This window comes from Trichechus manatus, unplaced genomic scaffold, assembly GCF_000243295.1.
Source record: "Trichechus manatus latirostris isolate Lorelei unplaced genomic scaffold, TriManLat1.0 scaffold00042, whole genome shotgun sequence".
NCBI classification, from domain to species: domain Eukaryota; kingdom Metazoa; phylum Chordata; class Mammalia; order Sirenia; family Trichechidae; genus Trichechus; species Trichechus manatus.
In genome coordinates this window covers 16,178,764-16,197,463 of record NW_004443978.1, presented here as the reverse complement: position 1 = coordinate 16,197,463, position 18,700 = coordinate 16,178,764, and the positions used below count along the sequence as shown (strand labels likewise).

The following is an 18,700-nucleotide window of genomic DNA, read 5'->3' as shown; positions in this document are numbered from 1 at the left end:
ATGGAGCAGTAGAACGATGGGATGCAGAACTCAAATTCTAGTAAGAAGACCAGACTTAATGGTCTGACTGAGACTGGAGGCGCCCCAGAAAGCATGGCCCCTGGACTCTCCATCACCCGAGAACTAAAACAATTTCCGAGGCCAACTCTTCAGACAGGGATTGTACTGGACTGTGGGACATAAAGTGATACTTGTGAAGAATGTGCCTCTTAGTCAAGTAGATACAAGAGACCAAAGGGGTGGCTTCTGTCCAGAGGTGAGATGGGAAAGCAGAGAGAGTTAGGACCTGGTTGAACGCTCATGGGGAATAAGGGGCAGAGCGGAGGAGTGTGCTGTCGCAGAATGGGGTTAGCAGCTGGGGTCTCATAACAATGTATGTAAAAAAAAAAAAAAAATTCTGTATGGGACACTAACTTGAAATGTAAACTTCATTTTATTACAACAATTAAAAAAAAAAAAGACACTTGTATTAGAACATTTATAACAGCATTATTCACAATAACCAAGAGGTGGAAACAACCAAATGTCCATCACAGATGAATGGATAAACAAAATGTGGTACATACATATAATGGAATATTATTCTACAATAACAAGAACCGAAGTTCTAAATAAATGCTATGCAACATGGAGAAACTTGGAAAACATTATGCTAAGTGAAATAAGCCAGATACAAAAGGGCAAATATTGGATGAAATATTTAGAGTAAACAAATGCATAGACACAGAAAAGAGATTAGTGATTATCAGGGGCTGAGGGAAGAGGAGAATAAGGAGTTATTGCTAAATGAGTAAAGAGTTTTTCTTTGGGGTGATACAAACATTTTGGAAACACAGAGTGGTGACGGTTGCGCAACAATTTGAGTGTGATTAATGCAACTGGATTATACATTTGAAAATGGTTAAAATGGGAAATTTTACGTTGTGTATATCTTACCACAATTTTAAAAAAATGTGCAAAACAAAATTATGTCTCTATCATATGAATATATACTAGAAATACACTAGACATTAGTTGTTAAGGAGCCCTGGTGGTACAGTGGTTAAGAGTTCAGCTGCTAACCAAAAGGTCTGAATCCACCAACTGCTCCTTGGAAACTCTATGGGTCAGTTCTACTCTGTCCTATAGGGTCATTATGAGTCAGAATCGACTAAACGGCAACGTGTGTGTTAGTAGTTAAACCCCCAGGGGAAAGAGGGATGGGAAGGGAAGATTAGGAGAATCAAGGGTTAATTTTACTTACATCATTTGATTTTTTTTTTTTTTTTACAATAAAAATATATTACTGTGTATTTCAGATAATTTTAAAAATAGAACATGCTAAATCAAGCTTTAAATGTCTGTAATCTCTTAAGGGGATGGAGAGAATGATGAAATTCTAACCAAAGACTTGGCAATAGGCTGCTTCATTTTAAAATTATTCATAGCTAAAGTTTCATGTTTTTAAATTTAGTAAAAGGAGAAAAACTTTGTGTTCAACAGTAGTCCATACAAGAATGGTGAAAAAGACTGACTGAATCTTTAAGAAACATGAAATGGCAATATTCATCATTTTTCACAGAATAGTGTGTGTGTTATAATGCCCACATACCACTCAGTGCTCCGACTGCTCCAAAATTTAAGGATTTTCCATCCATTATGCTGGCATCACACTCAATCTCACCCAAAAGATTGAGATTAGATCCCATTCCTGCATTTGTAAAAGGAGAATCCTAAAAGACAAAAACAAAAATTAAAATATCATTAGTCTTAAGAAAAGGCAAATGTATAGAGATCAAAGTTTATTAGTGGCTACCAGGAGTGAGAGAGAGGGAAAAGGGAGGGATGGTTAATGGTGATGGAAAAATTGCACTGTTTAAGGGTAGGGCTGCACAGTCAATTACTGTAATTAATGTCAGTAAGTTGTACACCTGTAAAAACTTGAACTGGCAAAGGTTGTACGATAGATATATTTACAACAACAACAAAAAAAATAGAATAAGTTGCTGAGGCTGCTTACATACAACCAAAAACCTCATAGGATTTGGTACCTTGGTTTGGAGGTTTAGAGTCATGGTTTCATGGGACATCCCAGTTATTGGTCTAATAACATATTTAGTACTTCTTTTCTACCTCCTAATTCATTGAATAGTGCCTGGGGTCTTAAAAACTTGCAAGCAGCCATCCAAGGCACAACAATTGGTCCCTATTCACCTGGAGCAACAGAGGAAGAAGAAAAATCAGGAATAGGAAGAGGAAACGGATGTGTGGCTAATTGTCTCCATGAACAACTGCCTCCTTTGCCATGAGACCAGAGGAGGTGGATGGTTCCTGGCTACCATTATGGAACATATGATCAAAGATTCTATAGAAGAATCCTGATCCAAAGTGGGAAAATGCAGAAAAGAATTTCAAATTCTCATGGACTCCAGACTTTCTGTACCCGTGAAACTACTGCCCTTAGATAATCTTTAAAACTTAAACCAGAATTATCCCCCGAAGTCTTCTTAAAACCAAACAATAGTTTACCTTAACCAAGTAAAAAATGTCTGCCTTGAGCATTATGCTCTTTTAAGAACTATCTATATGGGATCAAAATGACAACAGCAACTTGAAAGATTAGATAGGAACCTTAGGTGGCAGTGAGTTTACGTTAATTAAGGAGGAACAACTCAGAAAAGGAGTGTGAGGATGGTTGCACAACTAGAAGAATGTAATCAGTGTCACTGAATTGTACACATTGAAACAGCTGAATTGGTGTATGTTTTTCTGTGTATATTCTCAACAACAACAAAATAAAATTAAAGAAAAAAAATTAGTCTTAAAGGAGAATTAATGTCAATGCTTCATAAATTCTTTCAAAAATTAGAAGAGGAGAAAACCCTTCCCACCTCACTGGAAGGAGCCATTACTACCCTGATACTAATCTTAAAACCAGACAAAGACATCACAAGGAAAGAACACCACCAACAAATAAAACTAAAAAATTAAACCTACTGCTATTGAGTTGATTCCAACTCATGGCCCCCTCACGTGTTAGAACTAAGCTCCATGATGTTTTCTTGGCTATAATCTTTATGGAAGCAGATCACCAGGCCTTTCTTCCATGGTGCTATTGGGTGGGTTCAAACCACTAAACTTTCAGTTAGCAGCCAAGAACAAACCATCTGTGCCACCCAGGGACCTATAAACCAATACACCTTGTGCATGCTGTTGTTGTTGTTGTTATTAGGTGCTGTCGATAGTAGTCAAGTGCTTAACCATTTACCCAAACCAAGCCCAAAAAAAGCCCGTTGCTGTCAATTCCAACTCATAGCAACCCTACAGGACAGAAGAGAACTGCCCCATAGGGTTTCCAAGGAGTGGCTGGTGGAATCAAACTGCTGACCTTTTGGTTAACAGCCAAGCTCTTAACCACGGTGCCACCAGGACTCCTTACCCCACCCAGGGACTCCAAATATTAAGCATTGTTGTTGTATGCCGTCTAGTCAATTTCAACTTATAATGACCCATGGGACAGAGTAGAACTGCCCCATAGCGTTTTTTAGGCTGTAATCTTTACAAGAGCAAATTGCTAGGTCTTTCTCCTGTGGAGCCATGGGGTGGGTTCGAACCACCAACCTTTTGGTTAGCAGCTGAGCACTTAACCATTGCATCACTAGGGCTCTTCAGCTTGTGTATACTGACACAGAAATCCTCAGTGAAATATTAGCAAACTGAACACAGCAACATATAAAAAGATTACATATAAAAAGAGATATGATTAACAAGAAGCATTCTGTCCCAGGAAAATAAGGTTGATTTAACCCTTCGGTGACCCAATTATTTTCTGCTTTGAATTTGTGTTGATGTCATGTATTTTCATTAATGGAAGCATGCTGAATCATTGAGTGTTTCTGAATTTTGGGTAGGTAGCATGAATTTTTTTTTGCCCCTCCCACAAGTCTCAGTGTTTAGTGGTACATATGAAATGTTTAAAACTTACTACAAAGCTACTGTAATCAAGACAGTATGGTATAGACATACAGATAAGGACAGACATATAGACCAATGCAACAGAATTGAGACTCCAGAAATAAACTCTTACATTTATGGTCAACTCAACAAGAGTGCCAAGACAATTCACTGGTGAAAGAACAGTGTTTTCAACAAATGGTGCCAAGACAACTAGATATCCACATGCACAAAAATGAGGTTGGATCCCCACCTTACACCACACACCAAAATTAACTCAGGATGGATTAAAGACCACTGTTTAAATGTGGGCTGTATACAGGCACTTCCTTCCAAAGAATACAGTTTGTATAGGGAAGAAGAAGGAGTAACTTTACAATGAAGAAACCTGACAAACATTACCTATGCCAGGTGAAGAAGGTCAACAACAATGATAATTCAGATTGATAGCATGTACCTTTGATATGATGTGATGAGAATGGCACTTTACTCTGTGGTCTTCCTCCCAAAACTCATAACCTCATTCTAATGATAAGAAAAATGGACAAATTGCAATTGAGGGACATTCTACAAAATACCTGACTAATAGCCTCAAAACTGTCAGAGTCGTCAGAAACGAGGCAAGTGTGAAAAACTGCCACAGTCAAGAGGAGCCTAAACAGACATGATGACTGAACATAATGTGGTATCACGGATGGAAATGTGGAACGAAGGAAATCTGAATATAACACCAAAAAACTCATTGCCATAGAGTCAATTCCGACTCACGGCAACCCCATGTATTACAAAGTGGAAATGAGACCCATAAAGTTTTCTCAGCCGTAATCTTTACAGTAGACTGTCAGGGCTTTCTTCTGCTGTGCCACTGGGTGGGTTCAAACCACCAACCTTTTGGTTAGTAGATAAGCGTGAACAGTTTGCACCACCCAGGGACCTCAAATACAGACTTCAGTTTAATGTATCAGTATTGATTGATTAAATGTAATAAATGCACCATATGCTAATGTAAGATGTCAGTAATAAGAGAAACTGGATGCAAGCTATATGAGAACTCTCTGTACTACCTTTGTAACTGCTCTGTAAACTAAGACCATTCTCAAGTAAAAGCTTTAGTTTTTAAAAAACAAGGCACAGGCGGGGAGACAAATTTTGCAAAACACTTTTATCTGTTAAAAGACTTATATCTGGAATACATAAAGAATCCATACAATTAAGCAAGACAAACCAATTTTTTAATGGGATAATGATTTTATATACAGACAGAAAATAACACATGAAAAGATGTTCAACATCATTAGTCAACAGGGAAATGACTAAATCAGACACTTGGCAAATTAAAACAAGCTACCACTACATACTCACTGTTGTTGCGTGCTGTCAAGTCAATACCACCTCATAGCAACCGCATGTGAAAAAGGAGAACTGCCCCATAGGGTTTTCTTGAATGTAATCTTTATGGAATTATATTGCCAGCTCTTTCTCCCATGCAGCCAGTGGGTGGGTTTGAACCACCAACTTTTATGTTAGCAGTCAAGCACTTAACCATTGTGCCACCAGGGCTCCTTACATACCCACCAGAATAACTAAAATTTAAAGAAAATGACAATACCAAAAATTGGTAACATTATGGAACAACTGCCACTCTCATACATAGCTAGTGAGAATATAAATGGTAAAAAATATGGCAGTTTTCTCTACAGTAAATCATACACTCAGCATACCTGTTGCCATTGAGTCGATTCCAACTCAGAGTGACCCTATTAAGACAAAGTAGAACTACCCCATAGGGTTTCCAAGGCTGTTATCTTTACGGAAGCAGACTGCCACATCTTTCTCTCACGAAGTGGCTGGTGAATTCAACCCTCAACTTTCCAGTTAGTGGCAGGGTACTCAACCACTGCGCCACAAGGGCTCCTTACACTTACCGAAGACTGAGCAATTCTATTCCTAAAGCATTTATTGAAGAGAAATAAAAGCATAAGGGCACATGCTGAGGGGGGCAGGGCAAGATGGCAGACTAAACAGTTGCTCCTGTTTATCTGCCTGCAACTGACCCACTGAACAATGAATAAAAACAGGCACAGACTGAAATCTCAGAGCTTCAGATGGCAGGTGAAGTGTTCGAGAGCTGAGGACTGGGGTCAGCAGAGAAGCCGGGAGTTTTTGGCTGCAGGCATCCAGAGGACTTGGCTCACTGCAGCCATCCTGGGAAGCGGACAGCAACACCCTGAACAAAGAATACAGGGTGAGAGCTAAACAGAACAAAGTCTAGTCTAATTAAGGTGGTGCAGATTGGCTAGAGGAGTTCACAAGCCACACACTTGGGAAGGGGCACAGGGAAGCCAAGATGCTGTGAGTGAGTGCTATGGAATCTCACTAAGACCTGAGGCCAAGAGTATCTAAAACTCAGGGCAGCAGAAGAGCCATGGGTACCATTCATCATCCATGGCAAGAAAAATACATCAAACAGGCAACACAGTGGGAAACAACTGGCCCCCTGCCCACAACTAGGCACCGTGGGAGACCCTATTCAGGGTCACCCATGAGAGAAGGACATAAAGCACTCCCCTCCTTCACCTCAGGAAAGACAAGTACCACCATTTCTACCCGCAGCCAGCAGAAAAGTCCTGAGCATGTGCAATTAGTCACAGAGGGAAAGCTGTGCCCCAGTACTACAGAGGAAAGTACACGAATCCAGCCCGAGGAGTACAACCATCTGGGGAAGGCTTCAGCCAAACCCACGGAATACAGAGGGACCCTAACACTAATAAAGTCAGCCGCCATAGGGGAAACCAGCCAGAGTAAGCACCCAGAGACTTAAAACTTTCCAAAACACCTGATACTTGTGGAGACAAACTAGACACCAAAAGAAACAGAGGAAAATCCTCAAAAAGAACTGCTGACTCAGTGCTGAAAGAACTAAAGGGCCAGAATGCCCTCCAGTGGAACTTAGGAGAAGATAAAAAAAAACTTGAAAAACCGAATCTGATGCCATCGAGTCAACACAGGAGAAGAAGGACTAATCAAAAGAAAAGCACAAAGAAGCAGCATTTTCTCCTATGGAGACCAGAATAATGGAAACAAATAGAATATTCCCCAGACAACAGTGTTAAATAGGTTTAAATAAAGCAAAAATCACACAGAAAGCAAACAAATGGAGATCAGGAAATAAAATGAATACAAAATGAGAAACGCAACAAGATTGAAAACATTAAAAAAAGAGAGACAGAAATAATGGAACTGAAGACTAAAATAATTGAATTAGAAGATGCAACAAAAACATTCAACAATAAGTTCGAGCAAACAGAAGACAGAATAAGTGAACTAGAAGACAGAGTAACTGAACTTACTAAGTCTCAAGAGAAACAAGAAAAAAGAACAAAGAAAAGCAAACAAAGCCAAATGGAAATGTGGAATTCAATTAAGAAATTTAACATTGAAATTTTTGGAATTCCAGAGCATCATGAGAATAATAAAGGCATAGAAAGAGATAATCATAGAGAATTTCTTAGACATAAATAAGGACCCAAGCCTGCAAATACAAGAAGTTACACAAACTCCAAACAGAAGAAATACAACAAGGTCCAATCCAAAACACTTCGTATTAAATTCTTGAAAACCAAAGACAAGGAGAGAATTCTGAAAGCAGTAAGAAAAAGTACAACATAACTTATCAAGGGTCCATTATAAGAATTAGTGCGGATTTCTCCTGAGAAACCCTGGAGGCCAGAAGACAACAGAGTAACATATATAAAATACTGAGGGAAAACAATTGCCAACCAAGAATTCTTTACCCGACAAAGCCTTCATTCAAAAATGAGGGGGAAATCAAGACATTCCCAAATAAAAAGAAACACTGGGAATTTGCCACTACCAGACCAGCTCTGCAAGTATTACTTAAGGAGGTTCTCCAAATGGAAAGGAAAGAGCATTAACTAAATATTCGAATCTACACATGGGAAATTAAAATAAAGACAGAGAGGTATCCAACAAAAAGTTACAGCATGAGCAAATACAAGGACCAAATAAACAATATTTTTAGGGAATAAATTCAATAGTTAAGTTCCACAAGCACAACATCATCAAATGCATAAAAAATAAGTACAAATTAAACCTATCGGATACAGGAAATATAATGATATCAATGGAGACTCGCCAACAGTAAAGGGGGAAGGAAGAGCAAAAGAGGAATCGCTGTAGTATGTTAATGTTGTGTTATTTGTTAAACGTTGCTGCAGTTGCTGGTTGTGTAACGTAATATTTGTGGTAACCACTAAGAAAACACCTAGAAAAAATACACAGAAGAAAAAATGGAAGAAATTTTAAAAAACTCATCACAAAAAGACAGCTAAACACAGAAAATGAGAATAAAAAGTCAAAAAAGATATGACACTCAAAAAATAAGCAAAATGAAGTAGATACACCTACTCCTCACTTATCGACTATCCTGTTATCTGACATTTCGCATTTATGATAGTAGTAAAAATCTACTATCCAACTATTTTGTACATTAACGAGGAGCCGAGGCGAGAAGGGGAGGAGGAGGAGAAAGGCAAGGATTGGGAGAGGGAGTGAGGCCACACGGCTGCTGGCGGTTCATATTAGCAGGGTTGGTCAGAGGAGCTGGGCTGGGCCTGCAGTGAGGGAAGGGCAGGTGGGCGGCGTACAAGAGGCAAGGGTGGCTGGGACACAAGGAGGTGATGGGAGCCGGGGTCACAGGAGCTGGGCAGGGGACTCAGAAGTCTCTTCTTCCATAGAGTCCTCTGCCACCTCTACAGCCTCTGCTGGGCCCAGGCAGCCAGTACTCACCTGTCCACAGATCCAGGAGCCACCCACCACCAAGGCCTGTCTCATGGACCAGCAGAGCAGAAAGGTGGAGAAGCAAAGCAGGGGGTCCATGCAGAAGCCTAGAGTGCAGAAAGGTGATGGCAGGCCCCTGCTGCTCCAGAGGCAGCAGGCAACACCCGCAACCACCACTACCACCACCCCTAACGCCCACAGGCTCTGTGGTGGTGGGGAAGGCATGGTGGGGAAAGGCAGCCCACCATAATACATGCATCCTGAGACGTGCCGGGGCACCCAACAAGCAGTGAGCAACAGTGGGGCGGGACACTGCAGTCAAAGAAGGGGCATGGCCCCAACTATCACACAACACCAATTTTCGCATAACAACTTGGTCTTTGGAACCTAACCATGCCAATAAGTGAAGAGTGGGTGTACTTCATTTTCAGTAATAAGCTTAAAAGTTTAAACTCATCATGCAAAAGGCAGAGAGTACAGAATGGATAAAAAGACATGGTTAATCCTTTTGCTGCCTACAAGAAACACACCTTAGACATAAGGACACAAACAGACTGAAAATAAAAGGACAGAAAAAACTATTCCATGTAACCGGTAACCAAAAGAGAGCAAGGACAGCCATACTGATATCAGACAAAATAGACTTTAAATCAAAATCTATTACAAGAAATAAAGAAGGACATTACATAATAATAAAAGGGTCAATCCAGCAAGAAGACATAACAATTATAAATATATACGCGCCTAACTTCAATGCTTCAAAATACGTGAAAAAAATACTGACTGATATAAAAGAAGAAATAGATTAACTCCACAATAATAGCTAGGGACTTAAATAGACCACTTTCAATTCTAGATAGAACATCTAAAAAGGTCAGTAGGACAATAAGGACTTAAACCATAAACCAATGTGACCTAATGGACGTATATAGAAGTCTGCACCCATCAGCAGAATATACATTTTTCTCCAATACACATGGATCATTTTCCAGAATAGACCATATGCTAAGCCACAAAAAAAGTCTCAAAAAATTTAAAAACACTGAAATTATACAAAGCATCTTCTCTTACTTTTACAGTATGAAGCTAGAAATCAACAATAGGAAGAATAAGGGGAAAAATAATTACATGAGAACTAAATAACACACTACTAAAAACGTATTGGTTCAAAGAAGAAATCAAAGGTGAAACTAAAAAATACTTAGAATCAACAAATGAAAACACAACATATCAAAACCTTTGGGACACAGCAAATTAAGTGCTCAGAAGGAAATTCACAGCAATAAATGCCTACATTAAAAAAGAAAGATCAAAAATCAATAACTTAAACTGACAACTTGAACAAACAGAAACGAAAAGCAAAAGAAGCTCAAAGCTACCAGAGGAAAGGAATAAGGATCAGAGCAGAAATAAATAAATAGAAAACAGAAAAGCAATAGAATCAACAAACCTAGAAGTTGGTTCTTTGAAAGGATCAATAGAACAGACAAACCACTGGCTAGACCTACCCAAAAAAAAAAGAGAGAGAGAAGAGGCAAATAGCCAAAATAAAAAATGAAACTGGTGACATTACAACAGATCAAACAGAGATAAAGGGGACCATAACAGAAGACTATGAAAAACTGTACTGCAACAAATGGTCATCAAAAAACTACCAAAAAACAACCCAGGACAAGATGGCTTCACTGGAGAATTCTACTAAACATTCAGAGAAGATCTGACACCAATTCTACACAAAGTCTTCAAAAACATAGAGGAAGGAACACTCCCTAACTCATTCTATGAAACTAGCAGCATCCTGATACCAAAATCAGGCAAAGATACCCAAAAAAGAAAACTACAGACTAATATCCCTCACGAATATTGTTGCAAAAATTTTCAACAAAATGTTAGCCAACAATATTCAACAACACATCAAAAAACATACACCATAATCAAGTGAGATTCATATCAGGTATGCAAGGGTGGTTCAATATTAGAAAATCAATTAATGTAATTCACTGCATAAATAAAATAAAGGAAAAGAACCACAGGATCATATCAATTGATGCAGAAAAGGCATTTGATAAAATCCAACACCCTTTCCTGATAAAAACTCAGCAAAATAGGAATAAAAGGGAAATTTCTCAGTATAACTAAGGGCATATACGCAAAACAAAGAGTCAACATTATTCTCAATGGAGAAAGACTAAGAGCCTTCCCTTCGAGAACAGGAATAAGTCAAGGATGCCTGTTATCACCATTCTTATTTAATATTGTACTGAAAGTCCTAGTCAGATCAACAAGGCAAGAAAGAGAAATAAAAGGTATCCAGATCTGAAAGGAAGAAGTAAAACTATCCCTATTCACAGATGACATAATCCTATACATAGGAAACACTAAAGATTCCACAAGAAAACTGCTGAATCTAATAGAAGAATTTAGCAATGTTGCAGGGTACATGAACAATAAACAAAAATCCTTTACACTAATAAGGAGTATTCTGAAAAGGAAATCAAGTAAACAATACCATTTACAATAGCCACAAAAACAATAAAATACCTAGGAATTAACCTAACCAAGGACATAAAAGACTAACACAATGAAAATTATAAAACATTACTACAAAAGAATAAAAAAGAATGACATAAATGGAAGGACATTCCATGCTCATGGACTGGAAGTCTTCATATAGTGAAAATGTCAATACTATCTGTCTTAGTCATCTAGTGCTGCTGTAACAGAAATACCACAAGCGGATAGCTTTAACAAAGAGAAGTTTATTCTCTCTCAGTCCAGTAGGCTACAAGTCCAAAATTCAGGGCGTCAGCTCCAGGGGAACATTTTCTCTGTTGGCTCTGGAGGAAGGTCCATGTCATCAATCTTCCCTTGGTCTGGGAGCTTCTCTGTGCAGAAACCTCAGGTCCAAAGGACGCACTCTGCTCCCAACACTGCTTTCTTGGTGGTATAAGGTCCCCATTTCTCTCTTCTGGTTGCTCTCTTTTATATCTCAAAAGAGACTGGCTTAAGACATTATCCAATCTTGTATACCTCATCAGTATAACCGCCGTTAATCCATTTTATTACATCACAGTGATAGAGTTTACAACACATAAGGAAATCACATCAGATTACAAAAGGGTACACAATCACACAATACTGGGAATCATGGCCCAGCTGACAGATATTCTGAGGGGACACAATTCAATCCATGACACCACCTAAAGTGATCAACAGATACAATGCAATCCCAATATAAATCCCAACAGCACTCTTTATGGAAATGGAAAAACTAAAGACCAACTTTATATAGTAAAGAAAAAGGACCTGTAATAGTCAACGCAATATTGAAGAAGAACAAAGTAGGAGGCCTCACACTCCTCAATATCAAGACATACTATCTAGCTACTATAATCAAAACAGCCTTGGTTTGGTTCAATGATAGACACATAGACCAGAGGGAAAGAATTAAGAACCGAGAAATAAATCAATGCATTTATGGACAACTGATTTTCCCAACGGGTAACAATCCATTCAATGAGGGAGAAACAGTCTCTTTAATAAATGGTGCTGTCAAAAGTGAATATCCACTTTCAGAAAAATGAAACAGGACCCATACCTCACACGATAAACAAAAACTAGCTCAAAGTGAATCAAAGATTGATATGTTAAACATAAAAGTATAAAGTTCCTGGAAGAAAACATAGGGCAACCTAATATTTTGTTAAAAAAAAAAAAAAAAAGGCTAACAAACATAACTACAAATGCACAAATAGCAGAAGACAAATTAGATAATTGGGACATCATAAAAATTAAACACACTCATCGAAAGACTTTATCAAAAAAGTAAAAAGACAACCTACAGAATGGGAAAAAATTTCAGAAACAACATATCCAATAAGACCCTAATCTCTAAAATACATAGAAAACTTCAACAACTCAACAACAAAATGACAAACAACCCAATTAAAAAATGGGCAAAGGACATGAACAAACACTTTACCAAAGAGGAAAATTCAAGCGGCCAACAAACACTTGAGAAGATGCTCAAGATCATTAGGCATTCCAAAACACAGCTGTTGCTGTCTAGTTGATTCTGATTCATAGCGACCTTACAGGAGAGAGTAGAGCTCTCCCATAGGGTTTCCGAGGAGCAGCTAGTGGATTCAAACTGCCAACGTTTTGGTTAGCAGCCTGAGCTCTTAACCACTGTGCCATGAGGGCTCCCATTAGCTATTAGAGTGATGCAAATCAAAGCTACAATGAGATACCCTCTCAACCTGGCTAAAATGGCACTGATTAAAAAAAACAAGACAAGAAATGTTGGTGAGGATGTGGGAAGATTAGAACCCTCATTCATTGCTGGTGGGATTGTAAACTGGTACAATCACTATGGAAAACAGTATGGCACTGCCTCAAAAAACTACAGATAGAACCACCTTATGATCCAGCATTCCCTCTCCAAGGTATACACCCTGGGAGAAGTAACATGAACAGATATATGAACAGCTAGTTCATTGCATGATTCACAATAGCAAAAAAATGGAAACTCCCTAAGTGCCCTTCAACGAATGAATGGATGAGCAAAATGTGGTACATACATACAATGGAATACTACACAACCATAAAGAATAATGATGAGGAGATGAAACATAACATGGATGGATCTGGAGGACATAATGGTAAGTGAAATAAGTCAGTCACACAAGGAGAAATACTGTAATATCCCACTTTTATAAGAAGACAAGAATAGATACATATACAGAGAAAAAACAAAACAAAAAAAATAAAAGCATAAGTCCAAATAAAGAATTGTATTCAAGTGTTCATAGCAGCTTTATCCATAACAGCCAAAAACTGGGAATAACCCAAATGTCCATCAACTAAATGGATAAACAAATTGTGACATATCAACACAATGGAATACTACTTAACAATAAAAGGAACAAACTCCTAATACTCCCAACAATATGGATGAATATCAAAAGCACTATGCTAAATGAAAGAAGCAAGTCACAAAACACTACGTCTTGTATGATTCTATTTATACCAAATTCTAGAAAAAGCAAAATTATGGTGATAGAAAGCAGGTAAGTGTTTGCCAGGGGCCACTGAGTGAGGGGAGGAAACTGACCACAAACAAACAAGGGAACTTTTGGGGTAATGGAAATATCATGTATCATGATTGTACAGGTGGTTACACGACTATATCAAGAACTCATCAAACTGTACACTTAAAATTGGTGAATTCTGTTGCATATAAATTATAGTTCAATAAAGCTGACCAAAAGAAGTGTACCTATTACTTGATTTTAACTACTCACCCTATATACTAACTTTCCCCTTATAAATAATATACATAAACTTTTTAAATGGTCATTTTGTTGCTGATTTTCTGATGTAACTCATTAAGCACAATTAGCAATCATTGTATCCAATCAGTAGACAGTAATCCTTTAAAAACCTGTCAGACTCTGTGTTATGGATTGAATTGTGTTCCCCAAAAACGTGTGTCAACTTGGCTAGGCTATGATTCCCAGTATTATGTGACTGTCCACCATTTTGTCATCTGATATGATTTTCCTACGTGTTATAAATCCTACCTCTATGATGTTAATGAGGCAGGATTAGAGGCAGTTATGTTAATGAGGCAGGACTCAATCTACAAGATTAAGTTGGGTCTTCAGTCAATCTCTTTTGAGATATAAAAGAGAGAATCAAGGAGAGAGACAGAGGACCTCATACCACCAAGAAAATAGCACCAGGAACAGAGTGCGTCCTTTAGACCTGGGGTCCCTGCACTGAGAAGCTCCTAGACCAGGGAAAGATTGATGATACGGACCTTTTCCAGAGCTGACAGAGAGAGAAAGCTTTCCCCTTGAGCTGGCGCCCTGAATTCGGACTTCTAGCCTCCCAGTCTGTGCGAGAATAAATTTCTGTTTGTTAAAGCCATCCACTTGTGGTATTTCTGTTACGGCAGCACTAGATAACTGAGACACCCTGTACTCCCCTGTTCAAAAACTTACAATGGTTTAACCATCACACCTGGGGTAAAATCCAAAGTCCTAATTTCCAAGGTTTACACAGCCCTACATAATCTGGCCCCTCCTTCCTTCTCCCAACTTTCACTACAAACCACAACCTGTATTACCATTTAATATCCCTTGGTGAAAGTATAAAATAAAATAAGAACTGTTTGCAAGGCTACGGGGTATACCGTACCTCTGTGGATCTATTGTGAGAGCTCTATTATAACAACGCTTACTCTCCTCCTGGCTTACTGCAGTTGGCCTCCTTACAATTCCCTGAGCACTTCAAGCAAGCCTCCCCATCCCCCAGGCCTTCGTATTTGTTGTTCACTCATTCCTTCAACAAATACTCACAGAGTGGCTACTGTGTGCCAGGCACTTTGGCACTAGGAACAGGACAGTGAACAACAGGCAAAATCCCTCATCTCGTAGATATTTGATTCTAGCAAGGGAAAAGAGACAATCAACAAAGGGTGTGTGTGCATATTCGTGTGTGCATGTGCACGTAAACACACATGTATGTGTATGTATACGTGCTGCTGATCCATGCTGATAAGTATTATAAAGCAGAATGAAGTGGGATAAGAAGGAACACTGGAGTACTTTTCTCTCTGAACTATAACTCCCTTCTCCAATATCTTCGCAAGGCTTTCTCCCCATTTCATTCATGTCTCTGCTCAAATGACATCTTAACGTAAGGACCTTCCCTTACTACCTTATCTAAAATAGCATTATCCCCACCCTTGCCCAACCACTCTCTATTTTACTTTTCTTTAAGGGACTTTTCACTTCCCAACATTGTATATCATTTTTATTTATCTAGCTCTCCCCAATAGAATGCAAGCCCCAGGAGTATAAGAATTTATTAGATGTTATATCCCAATGTCTAAAGGAATGCTTTGCACATAGTAGCTACTCAATAAGTATTTGCTCAATGAATGGAGTTCACTGTAATTGGATATAAATAACTGATCACTGTGAACTATAACCTCTGAAGCAACCTAATACTAATTCTTGCGGGTTACTCCTATAGAGAATGCCAGGAAAATGTAATGGAGAGTTAAGGATTCCATATTTTCAAAATTAAAACAACAGAAATGAAATAAATTCCAGTAATGGTATTCTCAGTTTCTAAAAGATGGGATTTTCAAAGCAAAATGTTCTTTTAAGCTTACCTGTAACTTTAAGAGGAGACAAAAGTAATATCCCGTTGACTACATAATCTAGCAAAGAGAACAGGCAGACCAAGAGGCAGTCAAGAGCTAGTCCCCTACAATGACATGAAAACTCTTTCCTATTAATGAAATTGAAACACCAAGCCAAGGCAAAGATCTGTGAAGCATTATTCTTTCACTATAAACCACAATCTGTATTACCCATTTAATGTCCTTTGCTGAAAGCATAAAAATAAAATAAGAACTGTTTGCAAGGCTACGGGGTATACTGTACCTCTGGGGATCTATTATGAGACCTCTATCAACAGTTCTTACAGATGCAAACAATTTAGTTTTCAACTGTTGTACAAAAACTAGACGGACACATTGTAAAATTATTTTTATATAAAATGATTTATGTTTGTCCAATTTCCAATCTTCCTTTATAGGAGAAGTTAGACTTTATATGAAATTACTAATATGTTAGTATTTGTACCCAGGCACTCAAGTGCAAATTCAATACATCATTAACTCATTAAAAACTTGTTGCCATTGCGTCAACTCTGACTCATAGCGACCCAACAGGACAGAGCAGAACTGCCTCATAGAGTTTCCAAGGCTGTAATCTTTACAGAAGCAGACTGCCACATCTTTCTCCTGCAGAGCAGCTGCTGGGTCCAGACCACCAACCTTCCAGTTAACAGCCGAGTGCTTAACCACTGCACCACCAGGGCTCCTTCATTTCATTAGATGAATGAAATACAGTAGAACGTAATATGTAATCTATAATTTCTTATTCAAAAGTAAGTATGCGAAGATAAAAAATATTTTAATTACTGTCATCATTAATTGCTTATTAATCTAAGACTGAAGCGAAAGGAAAAAAACAATGGGCTTTTGAAACAAACTACTTCCTTGAATCCCTTTTAAATACAGTAATAAAAATAGATGTGTACTCCACGTCTTTACAGACTTTTTCAAACTAATATTTGTAAAACTTGTACAATATGCCTATCATAACTAATACTACCCTAAGAATTACAAATTCCCTGGTATTTCATCATTAATTCTCAGTATGTTTAGGATGAATAAGGATCAACAAAACTGTATTACACACTAAAATTCATTGTGGGATTTTTTGTTTGTTTGTTTCACAGCCAATTATGTTCAAATTTTCAAGAACTGGATTATTGAAAGGTTCCCTATTTAAATTCCTCTGTGGTGGACCTTCAGTATGACCTTGAGGACACCCCATCAGAATTTAGAGACCATCTCAAGAATAGATTTGATGCATTGAACACTAATGACCGAAGACCAGATGAGATGTAGGATGATATCAAGGACACCATACACGAAGAAAGCAGAAAGTCATTAAAAACACAAGAAAGAAAAGACCAAAATAGGTAGCAGAAGAGACTCTGAAACTTGATCTTGGATGTAGAGTAGCTAAAGCAAATAGAAGAAATGATGAAGTAAAAGAGCTGAGCAGAAGACTTCAAAGGGTGGCTCGAGAAGATGAAGCAAAGTATTATAACGAAACATGCAAAGAACCGGAGTTATAAAACCAGAAGGGAAGAACTCGCTTGGCATTTCTTAAACTGAAAGAGCTGAAAAATAAATTTAAGCCTTGAGTTACAATACTGGGCAAAAAACTGAATGATGCAGGAAGAATCAAAAGAAGATGGAAAGAATACAGAGTCACTATACCAAAAAGAATTGGTTGACATCCAACCATTGCAGGAGGTAGTATACAATCAAGAACTGATAGTACTGAAGGAAGAAGTCCAAGTTGCACTGAAGGCACTAGCAAAAAAGAAGGCTCCAGAAGATGACGGAATACCAATTGAGATGTTTCAACAAATGATGCATGCTAGAAGTGATAACTTGTCTATGTCAAGGAATTTGGGAGACACCTACCTGACCAACTGACTACAAGAGATGTCTATACATTCCCATTCCAAAGAAAGGTGATCAAACAGAATATAAAAATTATCGAACAATATCATTAATATCATACACAAGTAAAATTTTGCTGAAGATAATAAAAAAGTGGTTGCAAAAGTACATCCCCAGGGAACCACTAGAAATTCAAGTCAGACTCAGAAGACTATGCGGAATGGGGAATATCGCTGCTAATGTCAGATGGATCTTGGCTGAAAGCAGATAATACCAAAAGGATGTTTACCTGTGTTTTATTGACTATGCAAAGGCATTTGACTGTGTAGATCGTAACAAATTATGCATAACACTGCAAAGAATGGGAATTCCAGAACACTTAATCGTGCTCATGAGGCTGCACATAGACCAAGAGGCAGTTGTTTAAACAGAACAAGGGGATACTGCATGGTTTAAAATCAGAAAAGGTATGGGTCAAGGTTGTTTCCTTTCACCATATTTATTCAATCTGTATGCTGAGCAAATAATCCAAGAAACTGGACTATATGAAGAAGAACATGGCATCAGTATTGGAGGAAGATTCATTAACAACCTGCAATATGCAGATGACACCACTCTGCTTGCTGAAAGTGAAGAGGACTTGAAGTGCTTACTGAAGAAAATCAAAGACTATAGCCTTCAGTATGGATTACATATCAACATAAAGATAACAAAAATCCTCACAACTGGACCAATAAGCAACATCATCATAAACAGAGAAAATACTGAAGTTGTCAAGGATTTCATTTTACTTGGATCCACAATCAACACTCATGGAAGCAGCAGTCAAGAAATCAACATATTGCATTGGGTGAATCTTCCATAAAAGACCTCTTTAAAGTGTTAAAAAGCAAAGACATCACTTTGAGG

At 38.2% G+C, this 18,700-nt stretch overlaps 1 protein-coding gene across 8 annotated transcripts in view; it reads right to left on the bottom strand.

The window, feature by feature from the left end:
- TASP1 (taspase 1) overlaps nucleotides 1-18,700 on the bottom strand; it is a 383,025-nt gene that overhangs the window by 316,232 nt on the left and 48,093 nt on the right. For all 8 annotated transcript variants that reach the window (XR_002824104.1, XM_023731437.1, XM_004376460.1 and 5 more), the window contains one exon: nucleotides 1,592-1,712. Coding sequence is in view for 7 of the 8 variants with exons in the window: in XM_004376460.1 (XP_004376517.1) it covers nucleotides 1,592-1,712 (121 nt within the window). In the remaining variant the exon portion in view is untranslated. The remainder of the gene's footprint in view (nucleotides 1-1,591; nucleotides 1,713-18,700) is intronic.